The sequence below is a fragment of the Rhinoraja longicauda genome, chromosome 6 (genome assembly GCF_053455715.1).
Source record: "Rhinoraja longicauda isolate Sanriku21f chromosome 6, sRhiLon1.1, whole genome shotgun sequence".
NCBI lineage: Eukaryota > Metazoa > Chordata > Chondrichthyes > Rajiformes > Arhynchobatidae > Rhinoraja > Rhinoraja longicauda.
Window position 1 is genome coordinate 135,747 of NC_135958.1, and position 15,603 is coordinate 151,349.

Consider the following 15,603-nt stretch of genomic DNA (forward strand, 5'->3'; position numbering starts at 1 on the left):
TTTCTTTCCACTGCTATGCCGATGACACACAGCTTTACCTCCCCCTGAAACCCAACAACCGGTCAAATTTAAACAGCCTCTTACACTGCCTTGAGGACATAAAATGTTGGAATGCACAGAACTTCCTCCAATTAAATGAGAGCAAGTCTGAGGTCATCCTATTCGGCCCCCCCCGACTCCATCAAATCGATGACAGGCAGTCTTGGAAGCCTATCCTGCCTAGTCAAACCGCATGTCAAAAACCTCGGCGTGATATTTGACTCTGCATTAAAGTTTGACAAGCAAGTCAACGCTGTGGTAAAAGCCAGCTTCTTCCAACTTCGTACCATAGCTAAAATCAAACCTTTCCTCCAATTCGACGACACTGAAAAAATCATTCACGCTTTCATTTCCTCCCGCCTAGACTACTGCAACTCCCTATACACTGGGATCAGCCAATCATCCCTGTCCCGCCTGCAACTGGTCCAAAACGCCGCAGCGAGACTCCTGACGGGTACCCGTAAAAGGGACCACATCACGCCGATTCTGGCCTCTCTCCACTGGCTCCCTGTACGGTACAGAATCAACTTCAAGCTCCTCCTATTCACATATAAAGCCCTAAATGGACATTCCCCCCCCACATCAAAAATCTTCTAACCCACCTCTCTAACTCCAGGCCCCTCAGGTCGGCCGACTTGGGGCTACTCACTATCCCGCGGTCTAAGCTTAAGCTCAGGGGTGACCGCGCTTTTGCGGTTGCAGCTCCTAGACTTTGGAACAGCATCCCTCTCCCCATCAGAACTGCCCCCTCCATCGACTCCTTTAAGTCCCGGCTCAAAACCTATTTTTACTCCCTAGCGTTTGAGGCTCATTGAGGAGGCGCTGTGAACTGTTTTGTATGTGCTGTTATGTTTGTGTGCTACTGTATGTTTCATTTTTTCCTTAGTACCTAAACAGATGTACAGCACTTTGGTCAACGTGGGTTGTTTTTAAATGTGCTATACAAATAAAATTGACTTGACTTGACTTGACTTGACTAGACATGACTTGACATGACTGCAAGGGTTTTCTCCAGCTGTTCCGGTTTCCTCCCACATTCCAGAGACGTGAAGTTTTTTTTAGGTTAATTAGCTTGTAAATTGCCTCGAGTGTGGAGGATACGAAAGTGGAATAACGTGGGTCTAGTGAGAGGACACTGTTGACCAAAGAGCCTGTTTCATCCTGTATCTCTATAAACAATTAGTTTAGCCTGCTGTAAAAACAAAATGCTGGAGAATACTCAGCGGGTCAGGCAGCATCGGTAGATTACACACCTTTTAATGTTGATCTGTAGAGCATCTTCCAATTGATGATAATTTTCCTGATACAACTGGAAGATATTAAACAGGCGACACCTGTTAAAGAATTACAGTGCCAGGAAATAGAAAATAGATTTGGAGGAGAGGGATAGGGCAGGGCGAAGTTGGGAAAAGGAACAAATGAAACTGAAAGCATGTGAGAAATTGAAGGACAGAAGTTGTAAAGCAGGTGATAATTTATTCTTAACCTCCAAGAAAGTCTTTTGCCGAGTCAGTCAATTGGACCGTGAAATGTGAGGAGTGCTAACAATGTGTGCACTTTATTCAAAGTACATTCTAGACTGTCTGTGGAACTTTCTATAAAACATCGAGGCTGCCCAGAGAGAAGTTGGTCACGTAACTTAATCCTTAAAAGGGTGGCAGCCTTAAAGTTAACATCATTGTTAATGTCCAATACGACACAAACTATATTGATTTCCCTTTTGTTTTAACATATTTACAATTATTACAGATTTAGTTATGAGTTATTGATTTCAGTAAACTGTATGATTTGTGGAGGTCTGCTGGTTGGGTGCAAGTCAGAGATGCAGCGAGTAGTGTTGGAATAACATCATCTCTGACATAACATCATCTTACGCAGATCTGAAACAGCAATCAGCAGCAGCAGTAGCAGCAATCAGTGTGCGCGTGTGTGTGAGAGAGAGAGAGAGCAGAGACCGTAGTATTGTGTGGGGATAGTAAGGAGGAAGACCTGTGTGATCTCCCGGACAAGTTTCGATCGCCTAGCTTGGGGTCGGAGAGGAATTTCCCGGATTTTTTTTCCCAAATTGGCCTGGGTTTTTTATCCGGTTTTTCGCCTCTCCCAGGAGATCACTCAGTTCTTTTGGGTGGGTGGTTGGAGCGGTTGGAGTAGCGTCCGGGCGGTAGTTTTTGGAAACCGAGCACGGGGCTTTGTTCTTACAGAGGCCCAGGAGCGGTTGGAGCGGTTGGAGCAGACCACTCTGCAACGTTCCCAGTTAAGGGGGAGTACGAGTGCTAGGGCAGTTTATTGTTCTAGGTGTCGGATGTGGGGAATCTGGGAGTCTGATAGTCTTCCAGACATCCACATCTGCGCCAGGTGCGGCGAGATGGGGCTCCTAAGGGACCATATTAGGAACCTGGAGCGGCAGATTGATGACCTCCGTCTGGTCAGGGAGAGTGAGGAGGTTATAGAGAGGAGTTATAGAGAGGTGGTCACTCCAAGACCACGGGAGGTAGACAAGTGGGTCACGGTTAGGGGGGGCAAGGAGCAGAGGCAGGGACTAGAGAGTACCCTAGTGGATGTACCCCTTGGCAATAAATACTCCTGTTTAGGTACTGTTGGGGAGTACAGCCTACCTGGGGGCAGCGACGGTGCCCGGGCCTCTGGCACGGAGTCCGGCCCTGTTGCTCAGAAGGGTAGGGAAAGGAAGAAGAGAGCGATAGTGATAGGGTGTCAGATAGGCGATTCTGTGGATGCAGTCGGGAGACCCGGATGGTCTGTTGCCTCCCTGGTGCCAGGGTCAAGGATGTCAGGGAACGGCTGCAGGGCATCCTGAAGGGGGAGGGGAATCAGTCAGAGGTCATTGTACACATTGGAACCAACGACATTGGTAAAACGAGGGATGAGGTCCTGAAACAAGAATTTAGGGAGCTAGGTAGAGGATTGAAGTGCAGGACCTCTAAGGTTGTAATTTCTGGATTACTCCCTGTGCCACGAGCTAGTGAGTATAGAAATAGGAGGATAGAGCAGCTTAATGCGTGGCTCAGGAGTTGGAGCAGGGGGGAGGGATTCGTTTTTCTGGATAATTGGGCCTGTTTCTGGGAAAGGTGGGAACGGTATAGGCCGGACGGTCTCCACCTTAACCAGAGGGGGACCAATATCCTGGGGGGGAGGTTTGCTAGCACTGTTGGGGAGGGTTTAAACTAATTTGGCAGGGGGTTGGGATACAGCATGGAGCTAGTATAGGGGGTGAGGAGAAGGTAAATATAGAAGAAAAAACTGGTCAGATTGGGAGGCAGAACAAGAATGCCCCAGCACAATGGGGTAGGGCAAGTCTGAACGGCATTTATTTTAATGCAAGGAGTATTGGAAGCAAGGGGGATGAATTGAAGGTGTTACTGAACACATGGGAGTACGACATTGTTGCCATTACGGAAACATGGTTGAAGGAAGGGCAGGACTGGCAGCTCAATATTCCAGGATATAGAATCTTCAAGAGAGACAGAGAGCAGGGAAAAAGGGGAGGGGGTGTTGCAGTATTAATCAAAGAATCTATTTCTGCTGTAAGAAGGGATGACATATTAGCGGGTTCCTCAAATGAGGCTATTTGGGTGGAATTGAGAAATAGAAAAGGGGCATGCACCTTACTGGGTGTATACTACAGACCCCCAAACAGTCAGAGGGAAATAGAAGAACATATTTGTAGGCAAATCTCGGGGGTGTGTGAAAACAACAGGGTAGTAATAGTAGGGGATTTCAACTTCCCGAATATTGATTGGGATAGCCAAAGTGTCAAGGGCCCTGAGGGTGCAGAGTTCCTAAGGGTCATCCAGGAGGGCTTTTTGAGCCAATATGTTGAAAGTCCAACAAGGGAGGGGGCGGTATTGGACTTAATCTTGGGAAATGAGGCCAGACAGGTGGCTGAAGTGTCAGTAGCAGAGCACTTTGGTGACAGTGATCACAATTCAGTGATATTTAAGGTGGTAATGGAAAAGGATAAAGAGGGACCAGAGGGAAAATTTCTAAATTTGGGCAAGGCCGATTTTAATCTGATAAGGCAGAAGTTGGCCCTGGTGGACTGGGATCAGCTTCTCGTGGGGAGGACCGCATCAGAACAGTGGGAGTTATTCAAAGGAATAATTGAAAAAGTACAGAGGAAGCATGTTCCCCTAAAGTTCAAGGGTGGGACAAACAAGTCCAAAGAACCTTGGATGTCGAACGATATAGTAGGATTGATTCGAAAAAAAAGGGGGGCTTTTGGAAGACATAAAGAACTTAAGGCACAGACATCATTAGAGGAATACAGAAGGTGTAGGGCGGTTCTTAAAAAAGAAATTAGGAGAGCAAAAAGGGGCCATGAGATAGCACTAGCGGGCAAAATAAAAGAAAATCCCAAAGTGTCTATAAGTATATCAAGGGTAAGAGGATAACGAGGGAAAGAGTGGGGCCCATCAGGGACCATAGTGGAAAGCTGTGTGTGGAGCCAGAGGATGTAGGAGATGTTTTAAATGATTTTTTTGCATCTGTTTTTACGAGGGAGGAGGGCGATGCGGACTTAGAAATGGAGCAGGAGGGTTGTGATGTTCTTGAGCATATTGCTATTGACAGGGAGGCGGTGCTGGAGGCTCTGGCAGGCTTAAAAGTGGATCAGTCTCCGGGCCCTGACGAGATGTATCCCAGGATGCTGAGAGAGGCAAGGGAGGAGATTGCGGGGGCTCTGGCACAAATTTTCAGAGCCTCTCTTGCAACAGGGGATGTACCGGAGGACTGGAGGATAGCTAATGTGGTGCCATTATTTAAAAAGGGCAGTAGGGATAAACCTGGGAACTACAGACCGGTGAGTCTGACATCGGTGGTGGGGAAGCTGCTAGAAAAGATTCTGAGGGACAGAATCAGTCTTCACTTGGAGGATCAAGGGTTAATTAAGGATAGTCAACATGGCTTTGTTAATGGAAGGTCGTGTCTGACTAACTTGATTGAATTTTTTGAAGGGGTGACCAAGGAGGTAGATGGGGGTAGTGCAGTGGATGTGGTATACATGGATTTCAGTAAGGCTTTTGACAAGGTCCCACACAGGAGACTAGTCAAGAAGGTAAGAGCCCATGGGATCCAGGGCACCTTGGCAAAATGGATAAAAAACTGGCTTAGTGACAGAAGGCAGAGGGTGATGGTAGAAGGGTGCTTCTGTGATTGGAGGCCGGTGTCCAGTGGGGTGCCGCAGGGATCGGTGTTGGGTCTGTTTGTAATCTACATAAATGATCTGGATGTCAACGTACAGGGCATGATCAGCAAGTTTGCAGATGACACAAAGTTAGGGGGGGTGGTGAATAGCGAGGAAGGGATCTGCAAGCTGCAGGAAGATATAGATGAGATGGTCAGATGGGCGGAGCAGTGGCAGATGGAATTTAATCTTGAAAAGTGCGAGGTGATGCACTTTGGCAGAAATAACTTGGAGAGGGAGTACACCATGAATGGAAGGACCCTAGGGAAGACAGGGGTACAGAGGGACCTTGGAGTACAGGTACACAAGTCCTTGAAGGCAGCAGCACAGGTGGACAGGGTGGTCAAAAAGGCATATGGGTTACTGGCCTTCATTAGCCGGGGCATCGAATATAAAAGTAGGGGGGTAATGATGGAATTGTACAGAACACTGGTGAGGCCGCAGCTGGAGTATTGTGTACAGTTCTGGTCACCACATTATAAAAAGGATGCGATAGCTTTGGAGAGGGTGCAGAGGAGATTCACCAGGATGCTGCCAGGGATGAAGGGCCTCGGCTATGAAGAGAGACTGAGCAGACTGGGGTTGTTTTCCCTGGAGCAGAGAAGGCTGAGAGGGGACATGATCGAGGTGTACAAGATCATGAGGGGCATGGATAAGGTAGATGGCGGGGAACTTCTTCCACTGGTGGAAGGTTCAACAACGAGGGGACATAGATACAGGGTAAGGGGAGGGAGGTTTCGGGGGGATGTGAGAAAGAACCTTTTCACCCAGAGGGTGGTTGGAGTCTGGAACTCACTGCCTGGGGTGGTGGTGGAGGCGGGAACACTCACAACGTTTAAGAGGCATTTGGATGGGCACTTGAAATGCTACAACATTCAGGGCTACGGGCCAAATGTGGGAAAATGGGATTAAAATTAGACTGTATTTGGTAACGGGCGGCGCGGACACGATGGGCCGAAGGGCCTCTTTCTGTGCTGTAGGACTCTATGACTCTATGACTCTATGACAATTTGACTCCTTTTGAACAAGAGCTGGACTCGTGTTGGATGTATCAAACCATGATCACATTGAATGGCGGTGCTGGCTCGTAGGGCCGAATGGCCTCCTTCTGCACCTATTGTCTATTGTCCTTTAAGAGGATTAAATGGTTAATGTGGATTTTGCGGAATTTCTCTCCATTTTTCAAAAGATCATGCGTAAACATTCCTGTCGACAACGTCCTTTTGAAGTCTATCACCATGTCTATGACCGATGTCTAGGTCTATGTCTATGTCTATGACCTATGTCTAGGTCTATGTCTATGACCTGCCAGATTTCTGACCATCAGGCTGAGCTCTATCTCCTTGAGTCCTGTGTACCAATGCTTTCATGCCTTCATCATCTCTTCATTACTTTCCCAACCAAATTGAGTTGAGCATCAGTCACCTGAGTCTAGATCCTCCTTTCATCACCTGGCGTGGGATGGGGGCCTCAAGAAGAAAGGGGGACCCAGCGTGGGAGAGACCACTGAGAACCAAGGTGGACTTTGGGCGGGAGGGGGGGGGGGGGGGGAGAGACAAATAAGGGATGAGTACTTTGGGTAACTCGTCAGCCTTCGTGGGAACTCCTTACTTGAAAACAGAAATTTCTCTTATGGGTGATCTAATGTGGCAGTTAGATCAGATTAAGTTTTTTTATAATAGTATTCAAAAAAAGCCATCCAACCTTTGTCAGAGTTAAGGTTGGCGTTTCGCCAGGGGGAAAGCTGGGGATGGAGTTTTGTCTTCTCTCAACTGCTGCTTTATTTCTCCCATTTCAGAGACGCTTAAACACATACATAGACATAGAAACATAGAAAATAGGTGCAGGAGGAGGCCATTCGGCCCTTCGAGTCAGCACCACCATTCATTGTGATCATGGCTGATCGTCCCCAATCAATAACCCGTGCCTGCCTTCTCCCCATATCCCCTGACTCCACTAGCCCCTAGAGCTCTATCTAACTTTCTCTGAAATCCATCCAGTGATTTGGCCTCCACTGCCCTCTGTGGCAGAGAATTCCACAAATTCACAACTCTCTGGGTGAAAAAGTTTTTTCTCACCTCAGTTTTAAATGGCCTCCCCTTTATTCTGTGGCCCCTGGTTCTGGACTCGCCCAACTTTGGGAACATATTTCCTGCATCTAGCTTGTCCAGTCCTTTTATAATTTTATATGTTTCTATAAGATCCCCTCGCATCCTTCTAAACTCCAGTGAATACAAGCCTAGTCTTTTCAATCTTTCCTCATATGACAGTCCCACCATCCATTAAATTAAAAATAATTAAAAATCTAATGTAACAATTTACAATAAAAATAACATTAAATGTAAAAATACATCAAAGCATTTTAAAGCATTGAAATAACATAAGCAAGAGATAAGTAATATGTATCATTTTCCTCTAATTGTATACAGAAATGTTTGTAGATTTTTTTCCCATTTCTATGCCTACGTTTTTGAGTCCGGTCATAGCTCCATTCACAACGTGTTCTTCAGTCAAAGTTCTGCCCACAGCTTTGCCCTTTTAAAGCTTCCCCCCTCTCCCCTCCCTATCAAAGTTCTGCCCACAACTTTGGTCCTGTCCAAGATGGCAGGTTGTTAGAAGAGGGGCCCTGGGCAGATCATACCTGCAATACTGCAAACTGAGCTAGTGCAGTAGCCATTGAGTTCAGTTCTGTTCAGTTTAGTTTATTGTCATGTGTACCGAGGTACTGTGAAAAGCTTTATGTTGCATGCTAACCAGTCAGCAAAAAGGCAATACATGATTACAATCAATCCATTTACATGAAAAGGGAATAACATTTAGTGCAAGGTGAAGCCAGCAAAGTCTGGTCAAGGATAGTCATCAAAGAGGTAGATAGTAGTTCAGCACTGCTCTCTGGTTGTGGTAGGACGATTCAGTTGCCTGATAACAGCTGGGAAGAAACTGTGCCTGAATCTGGAGGTGTGCGTTTTCACACTTCTGTACCGTTTGCCTGATGGGAGAGGGGAGAAGAGGGAGTGGCCAGGGCGCGACTCGCCCTTGATTATGCTGTTGGCCTTGCCGAGGTATAGATAGAATTCCTATGGATTACAGGAACAAGTCAGTTTGTCGGGAGAAGAGTAAATAGATTATGTCTATACCGACACTCCACAATTTACGCAGTAGGTGAGTTACGTAAACTTGCACTTACGTAAACAATTCTGCACCCAGTCCCCAGTGCAATCAAGGTAGTTTGTAAAATCCACATGCTGTATGATCATTCGAATTTACATTGGAAATGAAAGGGCAATGGCGGCGGTGCTTACCCAGAAGGCCAGGAGACACAGAAAGTGCCCCAACGTTGAGATGGAACTCAAGCCAGCAATGGTGGCGGTGCTTACCCAGAAGGCCACGCACCGCAGCAAGTGCCCCAGGTGCAGACAGACGCCACTGAGACGGTCAATACTTCTTCTGAAGAAGGGTCTCGTCCTGAAACGTCACCCATTCCTTCTCTCCAGAGTTGCTGCCTGTCCCGCTGAGTTACTCCAGCACTTTGTGTCTATCTTTGATTTAAACCAGCATCTGCAGTTCCTTCCTACACATGAATAGAACATGTGGGTTTGGTTTTGATAGAAGGTTTGGAGGGATAAGGACCAAACGTAGGCAGGTAGGACTAGTGTAGCTGTGACATGTTGGTCGGTGTGGACAAGTTGGGCTAAAGGGCCTGTTTCCACGCTGTATCACTGTGTGACTTGGTGACTAACTCATTGAAACATACAATATTCTTACAGTGGTTGACAGAGTAGATGTTGTCTTATCGTGTAAAGCTGCAGCAGGTAAGATTTGTGCTTCTCCATTGCTGGTACATACGGCAATTGAACACTCTTGACTTTTGACTCTTGATTGGTCAAGTTGGTAAACTAAATGAAGACGATGTACAAAGTGATCACCCAAGCTACATTTGGCGATTAACAAACCTTCACCACCCTCTCATTTGACAGTACCACCACTGATGGTCCCTAGCCACTCTCTTTGTTCTCTGTATTCCTCCCTCTTTGTAGAGTCTAACAGCATGGAGCCTGGCCCTTCAGACAGAAATGTTAGCACCAACCATCCAGAATCCTTTTACAGTAATCCTGCATCAATCTTATTTACCTCATGGCTCCATCCACTCCACAAATTCTAAAACACATGCACACATTAGGTCCAATTTACAGTGGCCAGTTAGCCCTCTTTGGCATTTGGGAGAAAACTGTAACACCGTGAAACCAACATGATCACAGGGAGAATGTGCAAACTCCACACAGTTTGCACTGAAGTTCAGGGTTGAACCTTGGACGATGGAGTTAGCAGCTATACCACCTATCTGCACCTTAAAACACACTTGATTTCTCACTCTTCCCAGCTCTGACCTGAAACATGAACTCAGTGTTTCTCTGCACAGGTGCTGCCTGACCTGCCGATTATTTCCAGGGCTCTCTATTTTTGTTTTCAATTTCCAGCACCGGCTTTCTGCACTAACACTTTATCCCTAAACTGTACGAATGAGAGTAAAGCTGCTATCACATACCACAGCCATGTTTTTGATGCCACATTCATGCACTTTTGTCATCTGTTTTAATCCCTCTCCTGCTCTTCTTTGCCAGAATGAGATGCTGTGGGCCAGACATGTTTCCATGACTACCATTTGTATACTGCTTCCTTGCAGTTGTCAGAAGATGCAATAGTGAAGGGTGGTGGTGGTGGGACCAGTGGGATATGTTGAAATCGGATGAGCCATTTAATTCCTCAAAAACCTTATTGTTAAAAGAAATGTATTATTTCCAATTTGCAAGAGAAATAGCTCACAAAGGTGCTTTAAAAAGTTTCATCGTTCTAAAGAGACTCTCCTCCCCTCATTCCAGATAGAATTTGAATGTATTAATTCCAAGAAACAAAAGAAGAAAAAGACTTATAAGAATTCTGGAATAATTGTGGTGAAATCCTGCAAGGTAACGATTACCACTACTTATGTAAATGAAGCAGCTCTTTGTTCAAAATCTAAATGCTGGAGAATATTAGCAAAATCATCTATTTTAATAAGATTTGAACAGTCCTCATCACACTAATGTGAATGATTTGTGAAGATTGCCAACAATAGTATGAACTGTGATTATAATAATGTGTAAATTAACTCATTATACAAGAGCTGATAAATTATTTTTAAATATGTAAACGGGACTTTGCAAATGGTTAAGTTCTGGTTTCATTTATTTCAGATAACCAGAAATTATTCATTCTTGGATTATATCCTTGGCGGTTGCCAGCTGATGTTCACTGTAAGTAGAAGTTTCACAAGTTTCCATGATGTTCTCTTGTGAATTTTTGCCACGAGACAAATGTCTTGTTTCAGTCAGATCCACAACAAACTAAAGAAAACTGTTGTGTAAGAAGGAACTACAGATGCTGGTTTACACCAAAGATAGAGACAAAATGCTGGAGTAACTCAGCGGGTCAGGCAGCATCTCCTGAGAAAAGGAACATGTGACATTTCAGGCCGAGACCCTTCATCAGACTGAGAGTCTAGAGGTATGGGGAGGTATGGGGAGGAGCAGAAGGCTGCGGAGGCCATGCCAATGATATTTTTAAGGCAGAGATTGATGAATTCTTGACTATTAACAAGGGTGTCAGGAGTTATGGGACGAAGGCAGGAGAATGGGGTTCAAATGGAAGATAGATCTGCCATGATTGAACGGCAGAGTGGACTTGAATGGCCTAATTCTGCTCCTATCAGAACATAAAAACAAAGCAGAACCTGCATCGATGACTCAGAAAAGGTGTAGCCCACAATGGTCCATTGTTGGCTGGGGACGAGGATGCAAATGGTGAAATTAGCAACTATGACTAGGGTGGGGAGGGACGGAGAGAGAGGGAATGCAAGGGTTACTTGGAGTTAGGGTGCCTACTGACCACAAGCCGAGAAGTTCTGCCTTTGTTGTCGCTGATAGATCGGCTTTTGAGAAACATTGGACAGGTGAGGTTGTATCAGCATGTCTGGGTACATGATCTCAGTGTCACCAGCTGCTCCTGGAGGTTGCATCATGGTGTTGATTGTGCTCTTGCTACAGGCCATCTTCCCAGACCAAACAGGGAGGGCAAGTTAGATAGAGCTCTGGGAGCTAGTGGAATCAAGGGATATGAGGAGAAGGCAGGCACGGGTTATTGATTGTGGGCGATCAGCCATGATCACAATGAATGGTGGTGTTGGCTCGAAGGGCCGAATGGCCTCGTCCTGTACCTATTTTCTATGTAACTCTTTCAAAGCGAAACACGTATTGGAGTGGCAGATGTATCAGATGTCACTTAAGCTCATTTTCACACCAACTTCAATTCACCAAACTTCATCACCAATAATGTTAGGATTAATGGCCACAATTAAATGAAAACAATATATAATCTCATTGAATACTTTTTGCCAGCTCTCCTGCACTGATAGCACTATCCTGGAGATTAATCACTGAATCCTATTCACCGTTTTATTCAATAATTCAATGATACCTTATTGTCACGTGCACCTAGCTAGGTACAGTGAAATGCTTTGTTGTGCATGCAACCCAGTAACTTCATGTAGCAGACCTCACCTTGGCAGTAAGGTGTCACCCCGTCTTGGCGCCCAGCAAAATCTTAAAGGTCCTTAATTGTTAAAAAAATCTTAACTCAGCATCCACAGACAGGTTTGTAACCACAGCTTTCCAGACTAACAAAGTGATCAGAATATTTAATGATGGGCCGTGAGACCAGGCCAAGAGGCCGAGACAAGGAGTTCAGACTTTCCTGATTTCCTGAAGGAAAAAAGTGGGAAAGGCGTTCCAGTTCATTCCGAGCAACGGGGAGGTAAAACAACATTTAACATAACCTTCTCTCCAGTATTTAAACTGACTTTTCCTATGAAGGATTATCATGATTTTACAACGAATACAACATCTGGAGTGGGCTAAGGAAGTCTAGGACACTGAAGCCCTAATGTATTAATGAGGTTAGTGTACAGTTGAAGCTTGGACAGATGATCTCAGCGCATGACTGCAGGGAGCTCTTGTTGGAAATGGTGCTTTGTACCACCCACTGTCCATCCTTATGGTCAGTGCTTGCATCATTGATTCACCAGTATAATTGGAGCGTGCCAGCTAAAGTCTTAGTTGACAACAGCTTTCAGGCTACTTACCCCGTCTCAATTGCAGTCTTCTTGTCTTTCACACCTCTGCTCCCCCTCTTCTGATCCACTATTTCTCTGACAAGATCTTAATTTAGTTTTTAGTTTAATATAGAGATACAGGGTGGAACTGGTCCTTTGGCCCACTGAGTCCGTGCCAACCAGCGATCACCCTGTGCACTCGCACTATCGTACACACTCAGGATGATTTACAATTTTACCAAGCCAATTCAAGCCAACAGGCATTATGGGGAGAAGGCAGGAGAATGAGGTTAGGAGGGAGAGATAGATCTGCCATGATTGAATGGTGGAGTAGACATGATGGGCTGAATGGCCTAATTCTGCTCCTATCAATTATGACCTTATGATTAGTCTACAAACCAATATGTCTATGGAGTGTGGGAGGAAGTCAGAACTACCGGAGATAACCTACGCAGGTCATGGGGAGAACGTACAAACTCCGTATAGACAGCACCCATAGTCAGGATAGAACCCGGGTCTCTGGCGCTGTGAGGCAGCAACTCTACCGCTGCGCCACCGTGCTGCCCATTTGACTTGCTCTCAAGGTAAGACATATGACCACGTGCTCAGGACAACAAAAGGCAGCATTGATCTGTCAGGAAATATCCAAATATAACTTCAAATCTCAATAAATTGTGGCATGTCAAAAAAAACCTTCACTGAGTTTCAAATAAATGTAAGCCACTTATCACAGAACTGAGGGCAGGAACGGGGTACTGATTGTGAATGATCAGCCATGATCACATTGAATGGCGGTGCTGGCTCGAAGGGCCGAATGTCCTACTCCTGCACCTATTGTCTATTGTAAGCGGATTACCACAGAACTGAGGGCAGCAGTTATGCTGTGGCCTCTTGGCACTGTCCAAAATTACTTACCAAATTTGTTATAGAAGTAAAGCTACATTGCTGCGAAACAATGTGAATTGTTGGCTATCATTAGTTTAGTTGAAGAGTAAAATAACAAGCTGCCGCAAGTCTGAATGTAACGTGTATTTCTGTAGTTGTCCCTTTGCAAGCTGTGGGAGTTCCTGAAAATCTGCCTGCCTCTTTACAAAGCTGTTAGACTGAAACATTCTTTGCAGTTCCCTTCCTTTTTATAGCTCTCGATCTGCTGTCAAGTCTCATTAAAAATCCATGACTGGTGGCATCATTCAAAAAAGACGGCTGTGTTCATAACTAATGATTGCAGAAGCTGCACCTTTTGCAAATTACCGTTGACTTCCTCACAAGCACGTTACCAGGGTGACTAGCGATGCACTAATCAGACAGGTTGTTTAAGCTTAGAAGGCCGCTCGATCTACATCTTCTAGTTGTTATGTTTCACATGAGTCTTTTCCAGTTTCTCCTCACACAACCCTAATTCTTCCAGAGGGCAGAACACTACTGATGCTGACAGTCTGATGTAAAAAACACAAAGTTGGGAATTATGATGGGTCAGGCAGCCTCTGTGGAGAGAGAAACAGATTTTCTGTCTCCTCATTGAAATTGTACAGCGTTTTGGTTTCTTTTTTTTAAGAAAGGATATACAGGGATTGGGAGACAGCCTAAAGGGATTCACTGGTGCTCATAGGGCCTGAGCTATAGGGAGAAGTTGAGCAGGCTAGGCTTTTATTCCTTGAAGCGCAGGAGAATGAGTGGTGATCTTAGAGGTGAACAAAATCATGAGAGGAATAGATTGGGTAAATGCACAGTCTTGTACCCAGAGTACAGGAATTAAGAAACAGAGGATTTAGGTTTAAGGTGAGGGAGGAAAGATTTAATAAGAACCTAAGGGGTAACGTTTTTACACAAGGGTGGTGGGTATATGAAACAAGTTGCCAGAGGAAGTCAGTGAGCCAGGTACTATCGAAACATTTAGGTAGTGACATGGATTGGATAGGTTTAGAGGGATATGGGCCAAATGCGGGTTGGTGGGACTCGTGTAGATGTGACATGTGGTTGGCATGGGTAAGTTGGGCCAAAGGGCCTGTTTCCAGGCTTAATGACTATGACTCTAATACCTGGGACACAAGGGTTATCCCACCATGAGCAGATGAAAAAATTAGATCTATATTCTTTGGAAAATGAAAAGTAATCTTATTGAAACACAAAAGATCTTTACAGGATATGATAGGTTGGATGTTGTGGGAAATTCCCAAATGGGACCAGAGCCTTAAGATTACGGAGCATTCTTTTCAGACTGAGATGGGTAGGAATTTCTCACAGAGAGTAATGAATTCTAGAAATTCACCACCAGAGGTTTGTGGAGCCAAATCTTTTCAGGTATTAAAGAGAAAGTAGAAATATGTTTGAAAGATAAAGGAATAGAGGATACAAAGTACAAATACAAAATACTACCCCACACTGACCAGTTCCCACTAATTCTATGTTATCCCACTTTCTCATCCACTCCCTCCACTCATCATCTCTACTACACACCAAATTAACCGCCAAGTCCGCACGTCATTGGGATACGGATGGACACTGTAGTACCCAGAGGAAACCCATGTGGTCACAGGGAGAATATGCAAACTCCACACAGACAGTACTGGACGTCACGATCGAACCTGGGTGCCTAGGGCTGTCAGGCAGCAGCTCTGCCATTGTGCTGTCTTGTGGGATAGACAGACAATAGGTGCAGGAGTAGGCCATTCGGCCCTTCGAGCCAGCACCACCAATAAGCTTTAGACACTGCAGTCCTTAGGGAAAGGAGAAAAGTGGTCTGGAAAGGGGGAGATCAGACTTCCTCTTCCATCCTATCCATGCTGATACCATCTCTGCCTCAGCCTCTCTTACTGAGTGGGGTTCCAACGGAGGGCCTATCAATTCTAATGAACTGCTGAATCTACAGGTTGGTAATGTAGGAATCAACTGTGATCTCCTAGCAAGCCATGAGTAAAGCACTGTGAATGGAAACAGCAATACATTAGGATGAGTAGAGATTGAAATTAGTTTAGGTTATTGTCATATACATCAGGGCCCAATCAAACTCCTTGTGGCTCATGGAATAAGCAGTATACATGTTAATGATAGATGTAAATACAACATCAACAACAGAATGGCCCAAAGATTGCAGTGCATTCTGAAGTAGTACAAAACAGATTGAAGTGCAATAACATTATAACCAAATGAGGTGGAGTTTAGTGTGTGGCAATATCTCCAAGAAGGGAATGTGAAAGAGGTGATTGGTTCAGGAATC

At 45.2% G+C, this 15,603-nt stretch overlaps 1 protein-coding gene across 4 annotated transcripts in view; it reads left to right on the forward strand.

The window, feature by feature from the left end:
• The window catches only part of cpne2 (copine II), a 178,337-nt gene that overhangs the window by 83,284 nt on the left and 79,450 nt on the right, over positions 1-15,603 (forward strand). For all 4 annotated transcript variants that reach the window (XM_078400293.1, XM_078400290.1, XM_078400292.1 and 1 more), the window contains exons 9-10: positions 10,120-10,206; positions 10,474-10,533. In XM_078400293.1, the coding sequence (XP_078256419.1) occupies positions 10,120-10,206; positions 10,474-10,533 (147 nt within the window). The remainder of the gene's footprint in view (positions 1-10,119; positions 10,207-10,473; positions 10,534-15,603) is intronic.